This window comes from Lagenorhynchus albirostris, chromosome 10, assembly GCF_949774975.1.
Source record: "Lagenorhynchus albirostris chromosome 10, mLagAlb1.1, whole genome shotgun sequence".
Taxonomy (NCBI): domain Eukaryota; kingdom Metazoa; phylum Chordata; class Mammalia; order Artiodactyla; family Delphinidae; genus Lagenorhynchus; species Lagenorhynchus albirostris.
Window position 1 is genome coordinate 82,102,527 of NC_083104.1, and position 26,578 is coordinate 82,129,104.

Here is a 26,578-nt window from a genome sequence, read left to right on the forward strand (position 1 = left end):
CTCTCCACTAGCTTGTCCTCATGTGTGGTATGTTCTGTTTAGGTGCTGCCAACCCCAACCATCCTCTCAACCCCTGCGACCCCCTAGCTGCTCCTCCCTCTCACTGCAGCGCCGACACTGACTCCCAGCTCTCTTGGGGCAGAATATGCAAGCCGGTAGGCACACATATCCCTCCTTCTTTACACTCTACAAGCCCCAATAACGTTTAATAAGTTTCCCTTTCTCTAAAATTAGCCAAATTTGTTTTCTGCTGCTTATACTTAAGACTACTAATTTAATATTAAGCTAAGTATCTATTTCTACCACCTCAAAACACAGCTGACATAAGACTGAACTTCAGGTCCAAGTGACCTCCAAAACTCATATACACCTGAATCTCACATGGCTTCCACTCCCCCCTTCTTATTGCAAAAATTATCAGAGCATAGCAGAAAGAAATAAACCAGTTCCCACTCCAGATAGCTCAAGTCTCATAATGTATCAATGGTAAGCAGGTATGAGTTGCAAAACATTTACTGTTTCCTCAGCTGCTTAGAAGGATGGCAGGAGAAATTATGTGACAGAAAAGGTGCTCTAGAAATGGATATGGATGTTGTAATCAATTCCTATTCGTGGCACGGGCTGCAGTCCTATGATATAGTCACTCGTTCTCATACCTTTATCTCAGTGGCAGGTGAAGAACCAAATTAAAGTCAACTGAAGAGAACATTAATAATTAACACGCATTTTAATAAGTACTTTAAAGACATTTCAACCATTCCCTTGTTGAGAAAGCAGATCAAGCGTTACTACTCCCATTTTAGAGACAAAGCGGTGAGGACAAGAGAGTCCTGACTACCGTAAGGCTCCAGTCATCTAAGCGCATTCAGAAACCCAGCAGGACCACCTAGCTGAGGCAGCGAGTTGGGAATAAGGTAAAGGAGCAGAGAATCAATGCAAACACCCAGGACTGTGCCCAGGACGACTCCTCTCAGGGTCTCAGCGTAAGTCTGGATCTCATGCAGTCAAGCCACAGGAAAGGGGAAATTCTCCCAGTGAAGGAAGATGAGAATTCATAGGGAAACTCTTGAGTTCTGGCATTGGTAAAGGTTACCTTCCCACCATCATAATCCAGAGCAGCTCCAGTCAGCCTTGGACAGTAGGACAGGATCTGGCAAGGCTCAGGGCCGGTGCGTATATAGACCCCAGCTGAAGACAGCTGCAGAGTCCAGAACCCCTCCTCGGGGGTGAAGCTGAGAAACCCTCTTCTCACCACTGACTCTCCTGCCGCCCTCAGCAGGCAGAATTCTGGCCACATTCCATTGTCCTGCGACCATTCCCCTCCGACTGCTCCTTCTCACCTCTATATCCAGGAGAACTAGACCCATCAGGGATGCCTAGAAATCCACCAAGATAGCCACTGCCAAACACACCTCTGCTTCCACCCCCGTATTTCACTGCTTCTTCTTCCTCCTCTGCTCCCCACCAGATCCTGTCCACTGTCACTTCCTGATACACTTTGCCCCGCGTGAAGCCCTTACTGCCCAGCACACCAGGCTCCGGATCAAATCGCTGACCATGCTGCTATGTTTCATCCACAAGCCAGTGAATATCATGCTCTTCCCATTTGGAAACACTGAGAGGTAGCCATTGGCTGTCTGGGAATTCAGGATGATCCTCATTGTGGGGACAAGGAGACGAAGATGTGGCATCACAAAAGACAGCAAATGAGATTTATCCCATAGGTTCTGGGGCCTTTATGACAATGGGGGTGGACTCCTCAGGGGAGCAGGCCAGAAACTGCTTGTGACCTTGTGCTCATACGATTAGCAACCATATCTGGAAAATGAAGAGAACACAGAAAATTCAAGGGCACAGGCAGTGTGATGAGACTTGAGAGGGCAAAACGGTAAGGACTGAGATCACTGCAGCTGCACAAATCTGGGGAAAGGTTTGTGGGTTTGAAATCTGAATTCTCGGGATATAGAATTTGGATACGTTAGTCACACGAAGACCTTTCTCTTTAAAACGAAAGAGCTGACCCATAAGTAATGGAGCTTCATAGGAAAGCTGCAATTAGCAAACTTCAGCCACTATCCCCTCCAGATGCTCACTTGTTTTATATTCCAGATCCCTCAACAATTTTCCTGGAATAAAAGTACCAAAGGACAGTAAGCAATTCTGACACCACATCTTCTAGGTTAAATTCTCTTACTGTTGGCTAATATAACTTTAGAAGGTGACAAAGCACCGTGAAAACTCAAGTGAAATAGAGAAATCAATTCAGGAGACACCCAGAGCTGTCCAGTCTAAAGTGGTTCATGTAAGTATCCTGGCCAACATCTGCTGAACCCACCTGGCGCTTCATTAAAGAGCACCTTCGGGCATATTCCCTGTTTTTAAACTAAGCCCTAAACTTCTAGTCCTAGACAATACTATTTCTCTCCACTCTCAAAGATACCTCTTTTAGATTCATTCTCCCAGTACTCTTTAAATTAAAAAAAAATTTTTTTTTTCGGTACGCAGGCCTCTCACTGTTGTGGCCTCTCCCATTGCGGAGCACAGGCTCCAGACGTGCAGGCTCAGCGGCCATGGCTCACGGGCCCAGCCGCTCTGCGGCATGTGGGATCCTCCCGGACAAACCTGTGTCCCCTGCATCGGCAGGCGGACTCTCAACCACTGCGCCACCAGGGAAGCCCCTAAATATACATTTTTTAAAGCTTTAAAGTTAAAATTAAGGAAGTGCTGGGCAGAGATGTGTAAGTTAAATACGAAATGAAAGAAATCTGAGGTCTTGATCTTATTTTCGAACAGGATTGTATTCAAAGCAAAAAATTATTAAGTGAGACTACAGAGAGTGTTTTATGCTACTAAGAAAATTATAATCCACAATTAAGATATAACTCTCCCTAAAGGTCATACAGAAAAAAAGCATCAAAATATAAAAAGCAAAAACTATAAGAATACAAGTAAAATGGGCAAAAACTCATTGCTAATAGGAATCTTTGAGGGATTTCTTCTAGTCCATAACATATCAAGAAGTCAAAAAATAAGTGTCAATACAAAATACCTAAATAACAAAACTACTAAGGAAAACTTCATGGAGATATAGCAAATCCTATTCCAAGAACACAGAGAATGTACCTTCTTTTCAAATGTTTGCAACTGTCCAAAAGTTTACAACGTACAATACAGAAAGCCTCAATAAAGTCCAGAATGGTAGAAATGGCAACAAACTTGTCTGGTCACAAGATTTAAAAACTATGAAACATAAAACTATTAGAAAAAACCGTGCACACCACTGACAGGAAAAAAAAAAAAAAAGAGGCAGGGGAGTCCTTGAAGAGGATCTTATCCTGGAGGAGAATGTTGGACAGAGTTCTCACCTCCGTGTCCTGGACCTGGCTGTCTAGTGCTCGTTCCCTTCACCCGCTGCCTCGTGCTGGTTGGCAGCCAAACCATCAGGAGTTATGGTGTCTTGATCTTTGGAGTCGATGCTACTCAGCAAGCCCCTGTCTGAGCCCTCCCTGCTTTGTCTACCACAGAGCCTCCAGAGCACAGGTGACACACCATCCCAGCCCTGACAGAGATGTCACCCTGAGATCTTGGGCCCTGGGCTTGTACCCTCAGAGGTCACCGTGACCTGGCAGTGTGGTGAGGAGGACCAGACCCAGGCCATGGAGCCTGTAGAGACCAGGCCTTCAGAGGACAGAATGTTCCAGAAGTGGGCGGCCCTGGTGTTGCCTTCTGGAGACGAGCAGAGACACACGTGCCATGTGCAGCACCAGGAGCTGCCTGAACCCCTCTTCCTGAGGTCTGGTGTGGAGGGATCTGAGGGGGAACCTTCTTCTCAGGGAAGTAGGAGCCCTTCTGGGGACTTTCAGCAGGGTCAGGGCTCAGGTGTGAGGTCAGGGCCCCTCCCTCTCCTTTCCTCTTCAAAGCCATCTTCCCAGCCCAACATCCCTGTCAAGGGAGCATTTGCTGGCCAGGTTCTGCTTGCAGCTGCTGTCAGTGGGGTTGTGTTTGCAGGAGTTTAGATGGGTCGAACTTTGCCTGCAAGAACTGTGCTCTAGAACAACAAGAGCTCAGCTTAGGAAGGGATTCTGGGTTTCATGGTTCTGACCCAAGGGTCTCTCGCCTCGGGGCTTGAACTGCAGCTCCTGTCCTCGTGACTTCTGCAGCCAAGGTGCAGACATCCTGTTGCGCAGCAAAGCCTGGAGGGACCCTGGCTGGTGGGAGGCCAGCTGAGGAAGTGCAGGTGAGCTGGGAGGCTGGGGACCTGCTGGATCCCCCGAGCCCCAGTTCCAGGTCCGGCCAGTGTACGTGGCTGCCTTTGGACTCCTGGACCTTGATCTAAGTTCAGCTCCCCTTCTCCTCTGTGAGGGTTCTAGGAGCAGGGCCACATGAGGCCCAGAAAGTACCAGATTGCCTGGGGAATGGGTCTCTTTCTAGTGGGACAAAAATTCTGAGGTTGGTCTCCAGCAGGATCCTAAATGTTTTTACAAAGATGAAGTAGTATTAAGCCCAGTCCTACAATGAACTGGCAAATCTGAAGGGAGAGTGTAACCTGCCTGTGTGTCTGTCTGTGTGTGTTCACATGCGGATAGAAATGTGTGTGGATGTCTGTGTATATGTGTGTGGGTGAGTGTACACAAGCATGTGTGGGCCTTTGTATGTGTATGTGTGTTTTTGTGGTGTGCGGGTGTGCATTGCTCTGATGCGTCTTCATCCTGGCCCCCACCCTGGCCTTCTCCAGGTGCCCCTCCCACCTCAGGGGATATAAGAGACAGGACAGCTCTCCATCTGCACATGAGTAAGAAGAGGCTGAGGTGATGAGTGTTGGGGAGAAGTGGTCCTCATCCTCTCGGAAGAAAGAAACAGGAGCTGCATGCATGGACTCTCTTCCTCCCCAGGATTTTGCCTTAATAAATGTGTCAGATACCATTTTAAGGGACTTACATGAAGCAAATCATTTAAATCTCATCAGAGTCCTCTGAGATAGGGACAGCTATCAACCCCATTTTACAGACAAGGAAACTGAGGCCTCAGAGAGCTTGGCTGGCTCTCAGTTGGCTGAGCCATGACTCTAAGGAAGCGGTCTGACCGCTGTGCCCAGGTCTGTACTCACTCTGCTGTGTTGACTCCCATACACTGTTCACCAGCCTCACTAAGGGTCACCTCCTCTGGGGCCTCTGACAGCTTCCCTGTCCGCTCTGGGCTCTGAGACTGGCTGGGAGTCTATTGCGTTTCTCACACTCCCTATAGGTGTGTCCATGGGGTCTGAAGTGACAGGAGAGTTGGTTCTCCATTGGCTGCTGGAGTGTGTTTGCCGGAGGTGGGGGAAAGTGAGGGTCACATCTGGGCTGGAGGGCCTCAGTGGTGTTTGCATCTGGGTGTGAGCTGGGCTTTCCAGATGCTGAAGGGTGACGACCAGCAGGGCCCATGCAGAGTTTACTCATCACTGTGTTATTCCACAGCCTGAAACCACGGCCCCTCGTGGGCCTGAGAGTCACAGGGGTGCTCACGCATCTCCTTCCCACCCCTGCTGCCCCAACTGCTCTTCTGCCAGCTGACTTCCTGGGAACATCTGCTGTCCAAGGTGACACATGAGGAGGGGTCTGGCCACAGCCCTGCTCACCAGCACTTCCTCCCACCCTGCCTGCTGCTCCCTTCTGGGGCCTCCTGGATGAACTGAGAGGATAGCAGCTAGGATAGACAGAGAAGCTGACATTACGCTGGTAAAGAGAAAGCAGAATGTCTGTCACCAAGGGAAGGAAAGCGTTGCCTTAGGGAAGAAGACTGAGTAGTTTCTTGTGGGCTGTTACACTGGCAGCCTCAGACTTCTGCTGCATGTCGACAGGAGGCTGACCTTAATTTCCTGCCATGTAGGACTTGCCAACGCGGCTGCTTCCTTTCTCAGAGCTTGCAAGCAGTGAAGACAGTAGAAAGTCAGCCAGCAAGATGGGGTCTTGCTCTTCTATGATCTAATCTCAGGAGTGACATCCCCGTTGTCATATTCTATTGGTCAGAAGCAAGTCACAGGTCCCACCCACACTCAGGGGCGGAGAGCCACAAGGTGTGAACCCCAGGAGGCAGGGATCCTTGGGTAGCTTCTCAGAGTCTGTCTGCACTGGGACATTCCAGGTCAGAGAAGCAGGAGCACGAGGTAGTGAGGACTCTGCCCTGGCCGTGTTCACACACGGATTGCACAGTCACTGAACAGTCATTGTCACTGTGGGTCCGCCTCAGGCAGGATGATCTGCAGAACTGACTTGTGTTTATCTGGGCACCGACCTGGATACAAGAATCAATGTTTTCATCGGAAAGGTTTCTCTCCAGTTCTGTGGAAATCTGAGAGGGTCCGCTCTGAATATTTGCCCCCTTACTTTTCAAACCTCCTACATCTCTAGGAAAGTGCTGTCACTAAAGTCACCCACATTTTCTTCCCTGTGTCATCCTGCCAGCCAACCCTGGGCTCCCACTATTCCTCACATCTTACTTTCATACAGGATCCCAGAGTCACTCCTTGTGATTCTAGTTTGTTGGTTTCCTCCCCTTCATCCAGATTATTTCTTAGTGATTTTCTCTCGTGTTGATTACTCAGTTTCATTAAGAAAGTGTGTTCTCTAACTAACCCTTTCCACTAATTTTTGGACCAAATGGGCCAAGGTCGTCTCTCCATTCCTCAGCTCACGTCCCACACAGGGACAGGATAACAGTGGGGCTCCTGGGAAATCATGGACTGGCAAGACCCTCATCGAGGTGAGACATTTAGGTCACCAAGGCATAGACCTTAGCTTTCTTTATGTCCCCGGCAGGGAGCACCACACCCGGCACACAGTATGCTCTCAATCAGCCCCCTCCCTCCTGGAAGCTGTTTCCCCAGCAACTAATTATAGCCTATGTTGCATTTGCCAGGTCATTTCACTCCATCGTGAGTTCCTTGATGTGTCACTCACTGAGGCCCAGCACAGGGCCTGACATCTAGTAACCGCCTAGTAAATGATTACTAAATGAGTGTGGGGTTTTCTTTGGTCATTCAACATTTATTTCAACTTACTAATACATGCATAAAGTTAAAACAATTCATAGGACATAGAAGACATACAGTGAAATGTAAATTTCCTCCTCCATCCCATCCAAAACCCTTCCAAATTCCCTCCCTGGACACAGTAACTGTTACCAGTTTCGACAGCGTTATAGAGAGCGATTTCATTTTATCAGGTGGTATTTATCACATATTCTATCTGCAATTTTGTTATCAATTAGCAATATATTGTAAGATTATTCTATTTTTAAACTACAAATCTGGCTCAGCTTAAGATATTGATAATAACAGTTCTCCACTGCTGATTTAAAAAAATTTAAGTATAGGGCTTCCCTGGTGGCGCAGTGGTTGAGAGTCCGCCTGCCGATGCAGGGGACACGGGTTCGTGTCCCGGTTTGGGAAGAACCCACATGCCATGGAGCGCTGGGCCCGTGAGCCATGGCCGCTGGGCCTGCGTGTCCGGAGCCTGTGCTCCGCAATGGGAGAGGCCACAACAGTGAGAGGCCCGCGTACCGCAAAAAAAAAAAAAAAAAAAAAAAAAATTAACTATAGCAAAAATCATCTCCCTTCCATAGTAATAGAGTTCTTTTTCTGGACAAAGTCACCTAGAATAAAAACACATTCGGGACTTCCCTCGTGGCGCAGTGGTTTAGAATCTGCCTACCAATGCAAGGGACACGGGTTCGATCCCTGGTCGGCGAAGATCCCACATGCCGCGGAGCAAATAAGCCCGTGCGCCACAACTACTGAAGCCTGTGCGCCTAGAGCCTGTTCTCGCAACAAGAGAAGCCACCGCAATGAGAAGCCCCTGCAATGCAGCTAAGCGGAACTAGAGAAAGCCCAGCAACAAAGACTCAATGCAGCCAAAATAAATAAATTAATTAATTAATTAAAGTAAAAAAAATACCATTCAATCTCCACTACTTGTATCCTTTTGATTAAGTTCTGGCCAATATGATGAAGCAGATGTGAACTTTATAATTTTGATCTTAAAGGGAAGAAACCTTTTTTCCTTCCCTGCTTTCCCTGGTTGCTCATGGACCATGAACATGGTCTTAGGTACCTTGGGTCATGCCAACAATGGCAACATCCCAGGGACAGCATAGAAGGAAGGTCAAGGAGACCTGGACGCTGGACATCCTCGTGGTGCAGAGCCACCCTAGCAGCCCTGGAACTGCCTGCCTCACTGTCATGGGAGCCACACACAAGCTTCCATCCTGTGAGACCACTGTTATTTGGGTTCTGCTGCACATACTGAATACATATCGGGAGAAAAGGACTTCCCAGGAGTGTGGGGCTGTGGTGGTCTGTTCTAAGATGAGCAGAGGTATATTTACAGTGTCACCACTTGGGCTCCTGGGACATTATTGTAAATGGAGAAAGGGAGAGCTGGGCCATGGCTGGGGGCGCAGCACAGGGAGACTGTTACCCTCCTCATCTTTCTAGCCATGGGGTCTGATAGGGGAGCGTTTGGGTCACCAGGTGTTAGAGATTTGGGAGCCTTCGTTTCTTCACTTCCCTTCTTGTCCTTTTCACAGACAGTTCTCTTGACATTCCAGCCAGGATGAGAATCCCTGCCTGTGGTCTTTTCCTCCACCTCCTCCTGTCTGATGGCAGTGACTGTGGAGGCTGACATCTAGAGGAGAAACTCCTCAGGTAGGGAGAGAATGCAGCATCGGTTGTCATTGGGTTCCATCAGGAATCTCTGCTTCCCCAGCCAGGCCTGGACAGCTAGCCCTGAGACAGCGGACGCCAGGTCCCTCATATCTTTTTCCCTGGTGATCCCCAAATATACATTCATCACTTCCCCTATTCCATTTGTTACCAATGAGTCACTAGGTCCAGCTTATGTTCCAAAAGTATTAGACAGGGGCATAGATACCAGAGGAGGGAGCATCGGGGACCAACTTAGAGTCTGCCGACCACAGGGTGACTTTGGGACCATCCGACTACATGGCCTGTCACACGGCTGAGGGTAGCAATGCAGAGACCAGAATAAATAAGGAGTTCAAGTCAAAGGTTTTGGGGCTCACTTCACAGGAATCCAGATCAAAATTATATTCCCCAAAAACTGGCCCGATCTTCCAGGTAATTTGGGATTTTTAAAAGAGAGAACTTTGTAGGTAGAAACATAAACGTAGGAAATGAAAAGCCAGGTAGCAGCGCTGAGAGTTAGCGCTGTCTCACTGTCATTGACAACGATCCTTCCTGTTTCCGCAAGAACCACAGTGGTGAGTTAACTGGTACGTGATGTGACCACCACCCCTGCATCCTTTAAGTCTGTGAGGATGACGTTAACTTCCTTCATTGTCCCAAGACACGATATTGTTTTTAATGTTCTCGTGGCTGAGCTTGGGAGGCTTTTTCAGGGGATTCCACTAAGCCTTTCTTAGTAAAAGCTTTTACTTCACAGATTAAAAAAAAACAATATGAGGGGCTTCCCTGATGGCGCAGTGGTTGAGAGTCCGCCTGCCGATGCAGGGGACATGGGTTCGTGCCCCAGTCCCGGAGGATCCCATGTGCTGCGGAGCGGCTGGGCCCGTGAGCCGTGGCTGCTGGGCCTGCGCGTCTGGAGCCTGTGCTCCGCAACGAGAGAGGCAACAGCGGTGAGAGGCCCACGTACCGCAAAACAAACAAACAAACAAAAATACAACAATATGAGCTCTCTGGGTGACATTTCCAATTACAGCTCATAAGCTTGAGAAAACCAAAGGTAAGATTTTTCCAGATTTCGCTGATGCCCTAAGGATAAAAACAACTTTTCCCTCTGGGTTATTACCCACGTTTATATTTTGGCCTGAACAGTTATTCTCTTGGTACTGTACTTATGGAAGCTTTTTATACTTTATTATTTGTTTTCACTGGAAGAGGCAGCCTTAAAACAAGTTCTATCGCGGTACTGGGAATGGAGTCTCCAGGACCTGTTTTTTCACTCCTGCTATTTATCTGGCATCATGGTAGGTGCGAGAATACGAGTCCACCCAAAGCAATGATTCTTTATCACTTGTGTGAGCCAGTGCTGCTTTGTGAAATGTTTGCTCTCAGCTCACAATAAGAAACACACAGACATTAAAAGTGAGTGTAAGCAAGTAAACTTCTACCTTTATCTTGTCCCAGACTGGTAATTGCCAAGAAAAAGATGAGCATGTATATCATGTCATTGGATCTGCTAAGACAGTTGGATCATTAGTTCCTCATGCACCAGAGATTGAGTAACTTGGTGTCTAAACTACTACTGATACTTTTTAAAGACTTTTGTGGGGATCACATGTAAACTGATGAGTGATATGGATACTTTCCCCAGAAAGATGTGCATGTACAAAGAAATATGAAACAGGATAAAATGTCAGTGTTTATGTATGGATCCCATGAAGACTTATAGATCTTGTTTTTTTAAGCTTAGAAAGAGACAAAGGTAGCGAGAGGACATTTTGAGTAATCATTTCATTATTGAAAAATGCACTCTGCTTATCTGAGTATAAACTGCAGTAGACAGAAGCTAGACCCTATAACAGAACATCACAGAAGAAGTTGAAAGATGTCATTTATTACTTATTCATCCATCCAACCTGATTGCTTACAATGTACCAGGTCAAGTTCTCGTCTAGATCACTGCTGCAAAAATTGGAATTTGTCATTCTTTTTCCCTTCCTCACCTTCAACCTCCACCCCTAGAATCTGTACCCTCTTCCCAAGTTAGGGGAATTTCGAACTTGAAGATCTTGGTAGGAGGTAGAGACCACCTCCTTCCATAGGAGAGAAAAACCTGCTTCCAAACATTCTGGCAGGTTGAAACAGCCTGAGGCTCCACCAGGCAGGTGACCCCATGCTGGACTCTGACTCAGGACGTGGTGACACAGAGAGGCTGGAACTGTGCTGAACGCTTTGGCACATGTGGCAGAGGCAGCAGTAGTGTCATCCAGTTGTCAGGAGCAGCAGAGACAGCAGGACGAGCCGCAGGGCGCGCTGTCCAGCATCAGGGCTGACAGTGCTGTGAAAAGTGGCATCTGTGCCCACCTGCAGGGGCAGGGGTTCCTCTGTGGGACCCGACCTGGGTGGGATTGTGGATTCTGTTCCTGGCTGTGTAGTCTCAGGGCTGTTCTGTGGCTTTTTCCTGAAATAAAACAAAACTACAATCAATCTCTCTTTCCCGCCCTCTCTCTCTCTCTCTCTCTCTCTCTCTCTCTCTCTCTCGTTCCATTTAGAACAATTTGAAACCATTTTTTGCCCATAAAGAATTGCATGAGAATACCATGTAGCGAAACTCTGAGACAGCAGGGATTCAGAGACTCTTCCCCGCTGCTTTATTGAGATATGATTGATCTACAATATTAAGTAAGTTTATGGTATACAACTTGTTGACTTGATACACTTTATATTGCAAAATAATTACCACTGTAGCATTAGCTTACAACTGTATCATGCCCCATAATCACCTTTTTCGTGTGTGTGGAGAAAATTTAGGTCTACCCTCTTAGAACTCAAAAGATTTTCTTTATGCTGAGTGGATAACTGCTTCTTAAATTTTCCACCTGGCTATACTGCATGGTAGAGAAAACATGTATCTCCCAGAAAATGTCCTGCCTTTTTCTTCCCAGGGAAGAAACATTTCAGTGTGGATTTAAAACCCCTCCCCACCCTGATTACTCTCTGATCCCTGACCTCAGTGGATCCCAATCTGCCTGAGCCTCAGGACTGCTTGTAGGGATTCTGACAAAGTACTCAGCCTCTTCCCCGACCCGCCATCTCAGAATGTGGGCATGAGGTCCAGGAATCCCTTATGAACAAGCCCTACAGGTGAGGCTGATGCACAGCCACATGGGAATCCTGGTCTACATCGTTGCTACTAAATGTGTGATCTGAAGCCCAGCAACATCAGCACCAAACTTGTTTAAAATGCAGATTCTCACGCTCCCTTCCACCTGAGGTGTGCAGGTGGTGCACAGGAAGATCGGGACCCCCTGGTCTCTTTGCCGTCTAGACTCGGTGTTCAGAACCGTGCGGTCTGCTTGGGTGTGTGGGCTGATCAGATCGCATAGCGCTGGGGGGTCCAGGGTTCAGTCCTTGTCCTTCCTCATCTGTAGCCAATTCTCCCCTGGTGACCTCATCTGTTCTCAAAGCTTTAAACCTCATTTATAGGGTGTCACCCCCTCCAACTATTTCTCCAGCCAAGTCATCTCACCTGAACCCCAGACTCAGTTTGCACTTTCCTAAAGCGAATGCCAGTGCTGTGGCCTCTTCAAATATGCTGCTTCCAGAGTCTCCCCATTTCTGCGGAAGGTGCCCCACATGTCTACTTGCAAATCTCAAAATTTGGGGTTTTCCTTCATTCTGCTTTCTTATAACCCAAATTTCATCCATTAGGAATTGCTATAAAACGCCACTTTCAGAATATATCCAGAATCCAATCAGTTACTATTACTTTCCCTGCTCACACCCCAGACAATCACCAGTATCTCCAGCCTGGACACTGCACCATTTCCTACAGTTTCCTCTATGGAATCTCTTGCCCTACACCGCCTGATTCTGCCCAGCAGCCAGATGTTTCTAGAGAGTAGTCACACCAGGTCAATCTTCTGTTCAAACCATCTTGTAGGGGTTTCCCTGGTTGCGCAGTGTTGAGAGTCCACCTGCCGATGCAGGGGACACGGGTTCGTGCCCCGGTCCGGGAAGATCCCACATGCCGCGGAGCGGCTGGGCCTGTGAGCCATGGCCGCTGAGCCTGCGCGTCCAGAGCCTGTGCTCCGCGACGGGAGAGGCCACAACAGTGAGAGGCCCGCGTACGGCAAAAAAAAAAACCCCAAAAAAACCATCTTGTAGACTCCGCACATTACTCAGACAAAATCAAAACCCTTCTAATACTGTCTAGGTCTATATGATCTGTCCGGACACTGCATCTCATCTCAGTTCCTCTCTCCTCCAGCCACTATGGCCTCCTCACTCTTCCTTGAACACGCAGACACTCTCCTGCCCTAGTGCACTGGCACTGGAGGCTCCCCTGCCTGGAGAGAACTTGCCCCAGACATCCTCGTGGACATACCTTCATGTCCTTCACATCTCTACTCAAAGGTCACCTTCTCAATCAGGCCCACACTGACTGCCCTAGTAAAAGAGACATCATCCCTGTCCCCACACACTTACACGCTGGGTCACCTTCCTCAAAGCACTTATCAACTTTTAATGTAAACACTTCCCTCACTTACTAGTCTCATAGTGCACACTCTGCCCTTTCCCCTAGAGCATATACTCCACATGGCTGACAAGTTTTGTCTGTTGTTAGTTCCCTGAGGTTTCCTAGATGCAAAAATAGTGTGTCATGTACCTGGCACACAAAAATATCAATTGAATGAATGATCAGTGTAGAGCACCTCCCTATTCTAGAGACAGTGTCTTTATTAACGTGACCTCAGGCCACATGCTGTCTTGTGGCAGCTACAGCACAACATCCATTTGCAATGACATCAATGCCGCCTGTACTTTCCTCAGAAGGGCTGATCTCCCCTCCCTCCCACACCAATCAGTCTGCACACCACACACCATGCTCCTTCTCGCTTCAGAAAAGAATATCCTGCACTTATGCGTCCCATATTCCAACATACCCTGACTCTATTAGACTCTGCTTTCTAAATCCATCAGTTTGGATTGGAGTCAGCACTAGGCTTAGAAGATCTAAGGGCAGAAGAGGGGCCAGGCTGCAGAGAAGAGAGAAATCCAGCAAGAATTAAGTCAAGATGAGAGACTATTGGGTCCCTTCTGTTTGCTAATTCCAGAATCTGGTTCCTTTTAAAAGATGGGGAAAAGTTGGAAAGAAGAATCCAGCTGACATCTCTAGAAGGAGGGCAAGAGCTGGATGAGGCTGAAAATTGCTCTCTTGATACTACTGAGAATCCTGTGTGCAGGGCCCCCTTGGACTTGTGGGGACAAGACAGGCAAAATGACTCCAGCTGCTGTCAGAGATGCGGACACACAGAGAAGAATGAGACCAAACTCTGCACATGAAAAACAACAGTCATTATTCCAACGACAACAACTAAATAAGCAAAATATAAACACGCACAATAAAGACAGGGTCCGAGGATGGGAGCAAGGCCCGAGCCAAGGCTACCTGGTTACAGGAAGCCCTTGCTGCCCACAGTCCTGGAGACAGTACGAGGCCCAGCTGATTTCTGAGCCTCTGAGATCACAGGTCCTGGTGGGACAAGGTTCTACTGAAGTGATGAGGACAAAGGAACAGAGCAGATGTCCTGGCAGAGCAGTGACCCCATCAAAGCCCACGATGCAGTGAGCACGGAGTGGGCACAGGCCACGTCCACACTCAGCTCCTCACCGCCTCCTCCCGTCCCACCTACATCAGACAGAGCACAGAAAGCACACAGATTCTGGAAGGTTCTCAGCGCTTCCATTTATTTTCTCTCTCGAACTTTAAGAATCCTTTCCTTTATTATCCCAAAAACGCCTCATGGCAGGAATTAGAAAAAACAAAATTCATATACAGATTTTATTTGCAACAGGCAAGATAAGACATTATTACTCAGTGCACCACGAAATTAAGACAGGGATGGAGGTGGCCCAGCCCTGCCTCTGCTGGAACAGGCAAGTGGATCAGGGAAGAGAACACAGGTCAGAGTGGGGAGGGTTCGTGGTGGGCAGGGGTGGGCCAGTCTCCCCACCTCCTCACATTATGCTACGAGGAACACAGACACATTCAGATGCAGCCGCAGAAAGAGGAGTCACGGCATCTGAAGCCACAAAGTGGGACCGTGCATCACCCAGTCCCACGAAGCTGCTATCTCACACTGTGAAAGAAAATAATCATGGACAAATTCAGGTCAGTCATGTAAGTGCTGACCTTCCCAACAGCCCCCCACATGCTCAAATGTCCCATTCAAGGATCCCCACCACCCGGGGCATCTCCTCCGCCCCAACATCTCTCCCAATCTAGGCCCTCCAGGGTCTCACCTTTAGGATCCGTGAGAGACACATCAGAGCCCTGAGCACTGTCACTGTCTGGGGGAAAACAAAACCAGGACGTGGTCAGAACCCACAGGAGAGAAACTAGAGAAGGAACTTTAGGAGGGTGAGCCCCCCCATGGCCTCCTGTCTGCACCCTCACAAGGGTCTCAGGAATCACAGCCCCTGCACACTTACTTGCAGCCTGAGCGTAGCTCCCCCCTTTTTCACCTGTAAGAAGAAAACATCACGTGAGAGGCCAGGGAGAAGACTGAGTTGTGAGATCCTAGAGGAACCCCCTAGTCCTGGACCACAGAGAACTTTCCAGAACTGTTGACCAAAACCCATGATAGGATCAGGAACACAAAGAAAGGAGATGTGCGGGGACTGGATCAACTTCTTCCCTCCTGGGGGTCTGTCAGCAGGAACATTCCCTCTCTGACCTTCAAGTGCTGGTAACCTGGTCCCCAACTGGAATTATGAAGGTGAAAAAACCTCTTTCATTTCCACACGTGCTTTACAAAAGGGTAAGTGCCAGTCTACAGACTGACAAGCAATGTCTCTGAGTGGTGCTGCCCAATACACACACAGGCAAGCTTCCACCTGGGCTTGAACCCCCCTGTGACACAAGAAAACTCAGATCCCTCCCCCCCTTCCCTACCTGAGTGCTTCTTCCTCCAGATCACAGCTCCAGTCACCACGGCTCCAGTTACCACCAAGACAACCAGGCAAACAATGAGGACCATGATGGGGACGGTGGACTGAGGAGGTTCTGTGGAGGAAAGGGAAGGGGCCCTGACCTCAGACCTGAATCCCGACCTTGCTGAACATGTCCAGAAGGGCTCCTGCTTTATCTGAGAGGAAGCTCCACCCCACATGTCCCTCCTTACCCCATCTCAGGGTGAGGGGCTCCTGAAGCCCCTCGTGCTGCACATGGCACGTGTATCTCTGCTCCTCTCCAGAAGGCACCACCAGGGCCGCCCACTTCTGGAAGGTTCTGTCCCCTGAAGGCCTGGTCTCCACAAGCTCCATGTCCTGGGTCTGATCCTCCCCATCACGCTGCCAGGTCAGTGAGATCTCCTCAGGGTAGAAGCCCAGGGCCCAGCACCTCAGGGTGACCTCACGATCAGAGATGGGGTGGTGGGTCACGTGTGTCTTTGGAGGGTCTGAGGAGGAAGAATCAGAAAATTCACACTTAGTGTTACCTTCATGGGCCACTGAAGCAGCATCATGTGACCATCCTGAGAACGAACAGCACAACAGGTTTGAAAAGAAGCAGCAAAAACACCAGACACCAGCCTGGACTCCGGGGTGTGGGAAGATCTCCCAGTCCTTGGAAAGTTCTAGAATAAGGATGAAAGCCAAGGTAGGAGGCTCCATGTAAAGGGGAGAATACAGAGCAATTGTCCTGACTTTGGTGGAGGCTGAATGACTCAGAAAAGCTGGAGTCAGGCCTCCTAAAATGTTCTCAGGCTAAGAACAGGCTTGAGAGAGAAAGTCATGGTTCACAAGATGGGGGTCAGGGTCAAAGGGCGCCGCTGGTCAGTTATTTCAGGGATGGCTTCCTGCTTCTTCCCCAAAGAGACTGGATTCCTTCACTGTCTTTCAGAGAAGTGAGGCCACCGGTGAGTCACTGTCTCGTACAGAATATGAAAACCTGGGCGGATTCCTCCCTCTCCCGACAAGAAGTTGGGGCAGTGTTCCCACAGGGACCCCATTTCCTCCCCTTGTGGGAAGCCAGCTCCAGCCCGAGGGGAGACCAGGGAGGCTCCGTGGCCCCTCGTACCTGCGCGCTGCAGCGTGTCCTTCCCGTTCTCCAGGTATCTGAGGAGCCACTCCACGCAGGTGCCCTCCACGTAGTTCCTGTAGCGCTCCGCAGCACCGGCCGCCTCCCACTTGCGCTTGGTGATCTGAGCCGCCGCGTCGGCCGCGGTCCAGGAGCGCAGGTCCTCGTTCAGGGCGATGTAATCGGCGCCGTCGTAGGCGTACTGGCTGTACCCAAGGAGGACGCGACCGTCCGGCCCCACGTCGCAGCCGTACATCTCCTGGAGGGTGTGAGACCCTGACCCCGCCCCGACCAGCCGCAGCGATTAAACCCAAACCGAAAATGAAACCGGGTAAAGTCCCGCCGTTTCCTCCCGAGTCGCGGGGCCGGGCGGATCCCGCAATGTTGGGGTGACCCTCGGACCCGGAGACTCGGGGCGACGCCGGCCCGTCCCTGGGGATGGGGGTCGTGACCCGGACCCGGGCCCGCGTCGCTCACCGGCATCGGTCTGGTTGTAGTAGCCGCGCAGAGTGTTCAGGTTCACTCGGTAAATCTGTGCGGCGTCCTTGCAGTTCCGCGTCTCCCGATCCCAGTACTCCGGCCCCTCCTGCTCCACCCACGGCGCCCGCGGCTCCATCCTCGGATTCGGGGCGTCGCTGTCGAACCGCACGAACTGCGTGTCGTCCACGTAGCCGACGGCGATGAAGCGGGGCTCCCCGCGGCCGGGCCGGGACACCCCGGTGTAGAAATACCTCAGGGAGTGGGAGCCTGGGGGCGGGGAGGGGTGAGACCCGGTCCGACCCTCCTCCCGGCGCGGGTCCCCGGGTCCGAGGTGACGGGGCCGGCAGGGGGGAGGGGGCGAGGGGCTCGTGAGACGTAAAAGGTGTGGAGATCGGAGAAGGGCCGGCACCTCGCGGGGAAAGAAGAGGGGGCGGGAAGCAAGGGAGGGAGAGGCGGGGACCGGGGTGAGGGAGCGGGTCTGGACCGGGGTGGGGGGCGGCGGCGTGGCTCCTTCCCTGGGAGTCCTGACCCCCGACCCCCGGGACCTCCTCGCTCCTCCCCGCAGAGGCCGTTCCCTCCCGACCCCGCACTCACCCGCCCAGGTCTCGGTCAGGGTCAGGGCCCCCGTGAGGAGCAGAAGGAGGGCTCCCGGTGCCATGATCCACCACCTCGGCGTCTGAGGAGAAACTGCGTGCGGCGGCTCGGTGGAGACTTTATAACCGGGAACCGCGGGGACGCTGATTGGCTTCTCCAGAAACCGGACACGCAATGGGAGTGAGAAGTGGGACGCGTCACGAGTGTCCAGGCAGGAGGGCCCGACACAGGTTGTGAGAGAGAAAGTGAAACTCCGGGAGACTGGGAATCCCCACCACGCAGCGTCCCCGCCCCAGAGACCGCCTGACACCCTGAGAGCCTGAGAGCCTGCCCCTCCCGGGACCTGGGACTCTGCCTGATCCCTCCCCTCCTGCACCGAGAGCTCTTTGTCACAGTGTCTCCCTGAGTCCTGGCCCAGGGACTGTGTAGTCAGCGATTTTCACAACATTGTGGTCATAATATTTATACAGTCTTACAAACTAGTGACGACCCCCCAGATAATTTTACGTGGATACTTCTATCGGTACTTTCCAAAGTAGAAATAATAGAGTTTAAAACTTTTAAATTAATTTATTTAGAATAATATTAATAACCCATGATTTAATATGAAAAATAACTACTTCCCAAAATAAACACGGTAGTGGGAAAAGTGGAGCTTTTCAGATTTTTATATTTTTGCAAGTCTCTCTGTTTCTTGCCTGTCTCATTAGAAGACCCCTGGATGTTCATGTTTGCTTCTTCAATGAATCCGTTCTTTTGATTGAAGTCTATGAAAATAAACAGGCCCACACAGATGTAGGAGTAGTATTTTCAAAAACCTTTTCAGACAGTCATGGATGTTAGTCTTTGATACAAAACGAAAACTACACAAGTGGTAGTTTCTCAAAGGTTATTTTCAAAGTGGACCTGAAACAATATTATTAACTATTTCCTATTCTGTTACGTTAAACTCCATAACCCTATTTTGCACATTGAATGTCTCTTGGACTAAGGTAAGATTTTAAAGAAGTAATACGTTGTTTCACTAAGTTATATAGATCTTCCAGTGTCATTCATTCTTTCAAGTAAACATTGTATTCCATGAAGAAGAGGGTAGTTCAGGTCACACAAATTATTTTCCTTGGGACATAGTACTTTGGAATGTAGCAGAAGGGCTTGATGGGTACTTCCCATGTCATCTTAGAAGGTACTTTTAAAATGTGGATTTAAGGGAGTTCCCTGGCCGTCCAGTGGTTAGGACTCAGAGCTGTCACTGCCATGGCCTGGGTTCAAGGGCTCAATCCCTGTTCAGGGAACTAAGATCCCACATGCTGTGGGGCGTGGCCCCCAAAAAGGAAAAAGTGGATCTAAGGATAATTTAGGAAACAAAAGAATTTTAATGTATTTTTTAAAGTTTTTTTTAATGAGGTATAGTTGGTTTACAATGTTGTGTTAATTTCTGTTATACAGCAAAGAGATTCAGCTATACATGTGTATATACATTCTTTTTCATTTTCTTTTCCATTATAGCTTATTAAGGAAAGATAAAAATTTGTAATGCATCAACCAGAATGTTTTAAAGCAAACCTGCTTTTTTTTTTTCTGCAAGTAAGTTGTGGTGAAAATAAATTATATTGCAGTTTGCTACAGTAGTCTCCATCACTGCTAAGTTATACCTCAAAGCAAATGTCAACATAATGGAAAGTCAAATAATATCTTAGTAATGCTATGAAAGTAGGTTTCACCTCATGGATCTCATGAAAGGGTCTCAGTGACTTCAAGGGTTCCACAGATCACACTTGAGAACTGCTGTTCGAATAAACCTGGGAAAATCTCCTAACTGACCCTTGCCTTTGCCTCCTCTTCGTTTTGGAGAATCCCTCTCCCTGAGCTGGACTCCCTGCCTCCCCACACTTAGCTGAGGGCCCTGCCCCCGGGGCTCCTCTAGGAGAGAATTTACCCCTTGGAAACTGATCCCAGAGAGTGTCCTCAGTCCGGGAAGGGAGGTAGGGGGACAGGTGTTTCCCCTTTGAGCCTGGAAACAGTTTGTGCCTGAAGGCACCATACCCACTCATAACCTAGTTTGGTTTTGTTACACACCAGCTAAGTATGTATTCATATCCCAGACAGAAATCTGACATCGTCTCTAAGAGAAATAATATTGACCCTTTCATGGGTCCAGTATATCTGATTTGAGGCCCAGAAAGCATGAAGAGCAGTCCTGTCCAATAGAATGTTCTGTGGTGAAGGAATTGTTCTATATCTGTACTGTCAAAATCAGGTAGCCACTAGCTACAGGTCCCTATTTAGCACCTCAAAAGTGGCTATTGTGCTGAGCACCTTAATGTTATTTAGTTTAAATAACATTAAATATGTGGCTAGTAGCTAGCCTATTGGGCATTGCATATCTATAATGTTCTTAATTTCCAGTCTCTTCCCCCAAATAGATACTGTGTGACTCATAAGTTGATGCATATTAAAATAACCTTCATATGGAAATCATGGATTTGTCTATGTGGGTCTTAGATATATCCTTAAAATGCAGCATGCGCAGAAAGTTTCATTAACATGTATTTTAAAAACTAGAGTGTTCAGACATTAAGGACACCGTGGTTTATCACCTTAAGGTCGTATGTGTTCAAGACTGCCCATCGCTGGGCTAATTCTTGTCTTTATAACCTTGAGCTCTTGCTGTTCTTTTCATTAACCTGGTAAATATAAGCAGACACTGAAGTCTTCACTTAGCCCAAGAGAAAGTATTCACTGAACACAGCAGATATCAAATACCTTGCAGGACCTGTACATACTTGTGAAATGATAAAGCAGGAGATGTAAACCTTAGAATCAACCAGCTTAGAATTCTTTACTGACTGCTCCTGCTATTCGTCCCCCCCAAATTCAATCAGTTCTGTTTCCCTTCACCCTTGGACCCCTCTCTCCTAGACATAAAAATACTTGAATTTTTTACATTTGGGGAATGAAGAGTTGTATGACCCAAAGATGAAAAACGCTAAAAAATCATAAATTTTCTTTATGTCAACCAGACATTCACAAAGATACTAACACATGCCCCTATCAAGCTCAAAGACAAAAACATTGACAAACAGGTAGCAATGTTTTTCAGCCACAGACCACCAGGAGAACATCTGTGGGCAAACATGTTGGATTTATTACTGGATGCAGCGAGGGAGATGACACACCATCGGGGACCACGGTGTCTTAGTGTGAGGTGTTAGATAGAACACCTATCTAGATAGAACATATACAGAAAGTGGGCTCTGGTTGGGTGATTTGGAGGAGGGTGTATGGAGGAGGGGCTCACTCTAGATTGGGTGTTGTCAGGAAGTGGGGGCAATTCTATGACTGGGCATGTCGGTGAATCTTCCCTGTAAGGAGGAAAGACTAGAGTGAGGATGCAGCTGTGATTGGAAAGAAGCCGTGGTTGCTGGTATCAGCACAGGGAGAGGTTTGATACATTGTGAGGTGCATAGTGCTGCCTTGTTTGGTGTGTGCTTGGAGAAAATGATGTTGTGGTCTTGTTTTGTCTCACTGTGTCATGGTCTCAGGTGTCCTTGTCTGATGTTGATGTTCTGTGGGGTGACATATGTCCAACAGGAGAAGAACACGGCTGCGTGGTGAGCACCAGCCCAGCTTCTGGCAACGCTGAGGCCTAAGGTAAACGTCAGACCAGCTTCTGATGTTGGAGGCTGCTTTGTCCTTCCTGAATTCAGTGTTTAAAATAACTAAATCCCAAACAAAACATAATTAAAGTGTATTAGAAAACAATTTGGAAAATAAGAAATGCAAATGTCAACAAATATATAACAAATAAACGTAAAGAAAAATGTACATGTGGAATAAAGAATGGGAATAAATTAAAATCTATCATCTTGGCAAAGATAATAGTATGAGGAGAGTATTGACAGGAATTTAGGGAGAATATACTGTCATAAAGATTGATGGGATTGAAAACTGGTATAAAAATTTTAAAGGTCAGTATGCAGAACGTCTCAATTTCAGTATATTTACATTAAAAAATTTTTTTATTTTGTATTGGTGTATAGGTAATTTACAATGTTGCGGGGCGTTTTGTTTTCTTAGGTGTACAGCAACTTGACTCACTTATGCATAGACGTATATATGTCCTTTTTTGGATTCTCTTCCCATATAGGTTATTATAGAGTGTTGAGTAGGGTTCCTTGTGCTATACAGTGGGTCCTTGTTGATTATTTTATAAATAGTAGTGTGTATATGCTCATCTCAACCTGCTCATTTTTCCCTGCCCACCACCTTTCCCTTTTGGCAACCGTAAGTTTCTTTTCTAAGTCTGTGAGGCTGTTTCTCTTTTGTAAAGAAGTTCATTTGTATCCATTTTTAGATTCCACCTGTAAGTGATATCATAGGATACTTGTCTTTTCCTGTTTCGCTTCCTTCCTTGTGGCTGGAAATGGCATTATTTCATCCTTTTTATGGCTGAGTAATATTCCATTGTGTATATGTATCCTATCTTCATTATGCATTCATCTGTCCTTATACACTTAGGTTGCTTCCATGTCTTGGCTATTGTACATAGTGCTGCCATGATCGTTGGGGTGCCCGTGTCTTTTAAAACTACGGTTTTCTCCGGATCTAGGCCCAGGATTGGGATAGCTGGGTCACATGGTACTTGTATGTTTACTTTTTTAATCAACCTCCATACTGTTCTCCCTAGTGGATGTACCGATTTACATTCCCACCAACAGTGTAGGAGGGTTGCCTTCAATATGTCTACATTATGACAGAAATTTCTCTATCAGAAATTTACCCTGCGAAGATAATCACACATGTTCTCAAAAATATATATTCAAGGATGTTCTTGAATTGTGGTTTATAAAAGCAAAGAATGGAAACAAGCTAAATGCTATAGTCATTGTAATGATGGTAACTATGAATAGAGGAACACTTAATAAGAATTAAAGCAATAATGCCATGTGATTTACATAGTGGGTCAAATTTATTCCTCAAAGCAAACCCACGAGGGGACTTCCCTGGTGGTCCAGAGGCTAAGACTCCGAACTCCCAATGCAGGGGGCCCAGGTTCGATCCCTGGTCAGGGAACTAGATCCCGCATGCCACAATGAAGATCTGGTGCAGCCAATAAATTAATTAATTAATTAATTTAAAAAAAGCAAACCCATGAGGCACCCAACATGTGATCCCTTTGTACAGACACAGAGAGAGAGACTCAGAGAGAGGAGACACAGAAGTGGAGACTCAGAGAGGTTAAGGAGTGTATATTTCAAGGCCACCTTCAATCAGGATCTGGAGACACTGGAGAAAAAATGAAGAACAACAGTTAGGACCTGGGTGATGTGCGACAGGCACTGTGGTGAGGGAGATGGACAGAAATGACAAAGATAAATGTAAATCACTACTGAGCTAAGTGCTGTGAGGAAGAAGTTCATGATATCATGAAAGTAGATAACCAAGAGACCTGACAGCTCCCCTACCACTGTTAGCAATAATATTTGAAAGATGTAAAAGATATATGGTATATTAAACAAAAACAGAATTCTATACAATTATATAAAATCATAGAACCAAAAAGAGCTCTTTGATATTAAAAATAATGTCATAGAAGTGTATAATTCAGTATATGAATTGAAAAATTACAGTCATACTCACAGTAAGTAATAGGAATAGAAAAGTAATGGCAAGGAGGAGAGAAGACCTATAAGAATATTCCTCTGTCAATCAAGAGATTCCAGTGAGTAAGCAATACAAGTTTCAAAAATAAGGGAGAGTAGGAAATAATAAAAAATTATTTTCAAGGAATCCTCTCGGAGTTTACAGACAAAAATTTACATCTGGAATGGCCTAAGCAAACTCTTACTGCAGTAGATGAAAACAGACCGACACTAAGAAACATCACAGTGAAATTGCAGAAAGGATGGAAAGGAAGAGAGACCTTGAAAACTTCAAGAGGCGAAAAACATGGGCCTGGAGGCTAGAAGACAGTGAAGCAATGCCTTCCGAATTCTAAGGAAAAAAATCAGTATTTCCAACACAGAGTTCTATATTGAGTCAAGATGAGAGTAAGTCCTAGGGTAGCCTAAGACATTTCAGAGTTACAATGTTTTCCCTTCCATGTTCCCTTCTTCAGGTTACTGTTAGACAAAGTGCAGGGGAAATGATGGAGAAAACCAGCAGCAGGGAAACATGGGATCCAGGCAACAGGGAAGCCTTGTAAAATTATACAGTAGGAGAGAGAGGCAGAGGACTGCCCAGAATGAGGAGAAGGAGATCCGGGACGTCAGCCCTGCCCCAGGTGTGCAGGGAACCAGTCTCCGTGTGGCAGCACGGAGGGCTGTGGGAGAGTCTGTGCAAAGAGGTGAAGTTGGTGGAATATCCGATGTGCTTGAATGTACTCAGAAAGGCTTAGATTCTGCACAGAGTTTTATAATGATTTAAAATGAGTACAATATGGGGCTTCCCTGGTGGCGAAGTGGTTAAGAATCCGCCTGCCAGTGCAGGGGACAAAGGTTTGAGCCCTGGTCCAGGAAGATCCCACGTGCTGTGGAGCAACTAAGCCCGTGAGCCACAACTACTGAGCCCGCCTGCTGCAACCACTGAAGCCCGCGCACCTAGAGCCCATGCTCCACAACAAGAGAAGCCACCGCAATGAGAAGCCCGCGCACCGCAACAAAGAGTAGCCCTGCTCGCTGTAACTAGAGAAAGCCCGCATGCAGCAATGAAGACCCAAAGCAGGCAAATAAACTAAAAAAAACAAAAAAACTAGTACAACCAAAGTAAGACATTATTTATTCCAGCGAAATCTTAATTATCCATTCAAGAAAAGTGATCGTAGTCTACTAAATGCTCACTTGTGACTAGCATTTCCGTCATCATCATAAGGCAAATATTGCACAGCGAGCTAATCAAAATTACAAAACTGATAGATGTATAATTATAAGTTATAACTATTTTGGGAAGACAGGGGTGTGTGAAAGAAAAACCAATTAACTAAAGATGATACATAAAACTGAAAGCAAAGGAGTATTAAAGGCATGCATTTTAGAGACATAGAAGAAACAATTAGAGAACCAGCTTAAGAACTAAAAGAGCTTCTCTCTGAGATTCAAGAGACGGGGGACACGGAAGATTGGGGACATCGGTCCAGATATCAAGTCTTGTAGAAGTATTTTACTTTTTAAAACTATGTGCACATATCCATTAGCTAAAAATAAAAAGACAACCTAGTAGATGAGACAATGGCCTTTGGCCTTAGGAATTGTTCTGTTAAGAAGAGTCACAGAAATGGAGCAGTAGTTGGGAGGAAACTGTACACAGAGTGGTGGATGTTTATGGGAGAATTTTGTTTTGATTTATTTATTTTTGTTTGATTAATTTTAATGGGAGGAATTGCAGCATGTTTGTAGGCAGGGATGAAGGAGCAGTAGAGAGTGGGAAACTGATGACACAGGGGAGGATGGAGTCGGATCCTGTACCCACGCTGAGGGGCAGCCTTAGACAGGAGGGGACCATCCATCATCACTGGTGGGAAGGTGAGATACAGGTGCAGATGTGGGAATAGTGGAGGAGGAGGAGGATGTAATTCTCACCCGAGTGCTTTTTTTTTTCTGAGTGAAAAAAAAATGCTCATCATCAAGAACAGGGAGTGAGGGATGAGTGGCGGGGTCTGAGGGAAAAGGAGGAAATGAGAAATCGCCCTCTCAGGGGTGTGAGAGTGAGCTGACTGGGAAATGGCGTCTGCAGAGTGCAGGGTGGGGGCCACTGAGGTCTGGGCTGTTCAGCTTAGATAAATTTCCAGCTCTTGGGCAACAACAGGAGGATGTATAAGAAACGAAAGAAAAATGCAACAAAATATCTGCAAATGTGAGGATTACATTCTTTTTACTTTGTCATTTATCACTTTTGACACTTTATTACTTGCTTTACAGTGAACATACATTATATTCTATATTATACGTTACACATATACATCATGATAAGAATTAAAAAGCTTTGTTTAAATTTTTAAAAGGAAGGCAAGTGGGCAGAAAAAGTGAAGAGCTGTGGGCACAGAGCTGGACGTGCCGGGCTCCGTGCCTGAGCTCTGGGCAGTGAACTCACACAGCCTTTTCTCCTTTTCTCAGGACCGTGTTTTCTTTGGAGGCCAAGCAGGATTTTTCCCTTCTTTTTTCAGTGTGGTCACTTATTAGGACCTTGTCACCTCTTTGATGCTTTTAAGATAGTTTTTATATTTTACATGGCATTTTCAGCTATTTTCAGTGAGCAGAATTCTCCTTACAATCCAGCCCATCTTTTCCAGTAATGTAATTTCTGTGGCAGAATAGCTCAGTTAAAAGACTTTGGGTGCCAAAGTAGAGAATATGTGTCCTAATGCACGATCTGAAGAGGATCTGTCAGGTGTTTTACAAGTGCAAGGGATTTTAATGTAATTTTTGAAAGCATATTTACCTACACAGAAGGGGACTGAAAAGGTACTCAAGGGTATACAAAATAAATAATTTATGTTCTCCCTCTCGTCCCCCATTTGCCCAAGTCCTCTACTTGGAAACCACTGCAGTTGGCAAATTCTCATTTTCCTTCTCCCCAAATATATCTATGCATTAATGAATACTGTTATGTCAGTGAAAGAGCTCAGGCCACAGACTGGGAGAAATTATTTGCAAATTCACATATGTGATGAAGGACTTGTTTTATAATACACATAGAACGCTTAAACTCAGTAATATGAAAACAATTTAAAAATGAAGGAA

General features: G+C 47.0%; 1 protein-coding gene across 3 annotated transcripts; it reads right to left on the reverse strand.

Annotated features, from left to right (window-relative positions):
• Window positions 1-14,511: 14,511 nt before the first annotated feature.
• LOC132527545 (BOLA class I histocompatibility antigen, alpha chain BL3-7-like) lies at window positions 14,512-17,994 on the reverse strand. 3 transcript variants are annotated; one of them, XM_060163420.1, is made up of 8 exons: window positions 17,838-17,993; window positions 17,241-17,510; window positions 16,764-17,039; window positions 15,868-16,143; window positions 15,639-15,749; window positions 15,176-15,208; window positions 14,987-15,034; window positions 14,512-14,823 (listed from the first exon to the last, which is right to left on the reverse strand). In XM_060163420.1, exons 1-8 carry the CDS (start codon window positions 17,899-17,901, stop codon window positions 14,819-14,821), a joined length of 1,083 nt encoding a protein of 360 aa, XP_060019403.1. In that variant the 5' UTR covers window positions 17,902-17,993; the 3' UTR covers window positions 14,512-14,818. The 3 variants fall into 3 exon arrangements, with proteins under 3 accessions (XP_060019403.1, XP_060019405.1, XP_060019404.1); XM_060163422.1 differs by lacking the exon at window positions 15,639-15,749 and having other exon boundaries at window positions 17,838-17,994; XM_060163421.1 differs by lacking the exons at window positions 14,512-14,823; window positions 14,987-15,034; window positions 15,176-15,208 and adding an exon at window positions 15,215-15,448.
• Between the last annotated feature and the right edge of the window lie 8,584 nt (window positions 17,995-26,578).

Coding starts and splice junctions, on each gene's coding strand:
- LOC132527545 (XM_060163420.1), bottom strand. CDS start 17,901: ATGGCACCGGGAGCCCTCCTTCTGCTCCTCACGGGGGCCCTGACCCTG. Junction 17,511..17,837: donor CCTGACCGAGACCTGGGCGG/GTGAGTGCGGGG, acceptor CCCCGCCCCCAG/GCTCCCACTCCCTGAGGTAT. Junction 15,750..15,867: donor GCCCCTCACCCTGAGATGGG/GTAAGGAGGGAC, acceptor TTTCCTCCACAG/AACCTCCTCAGTCCACCGTC.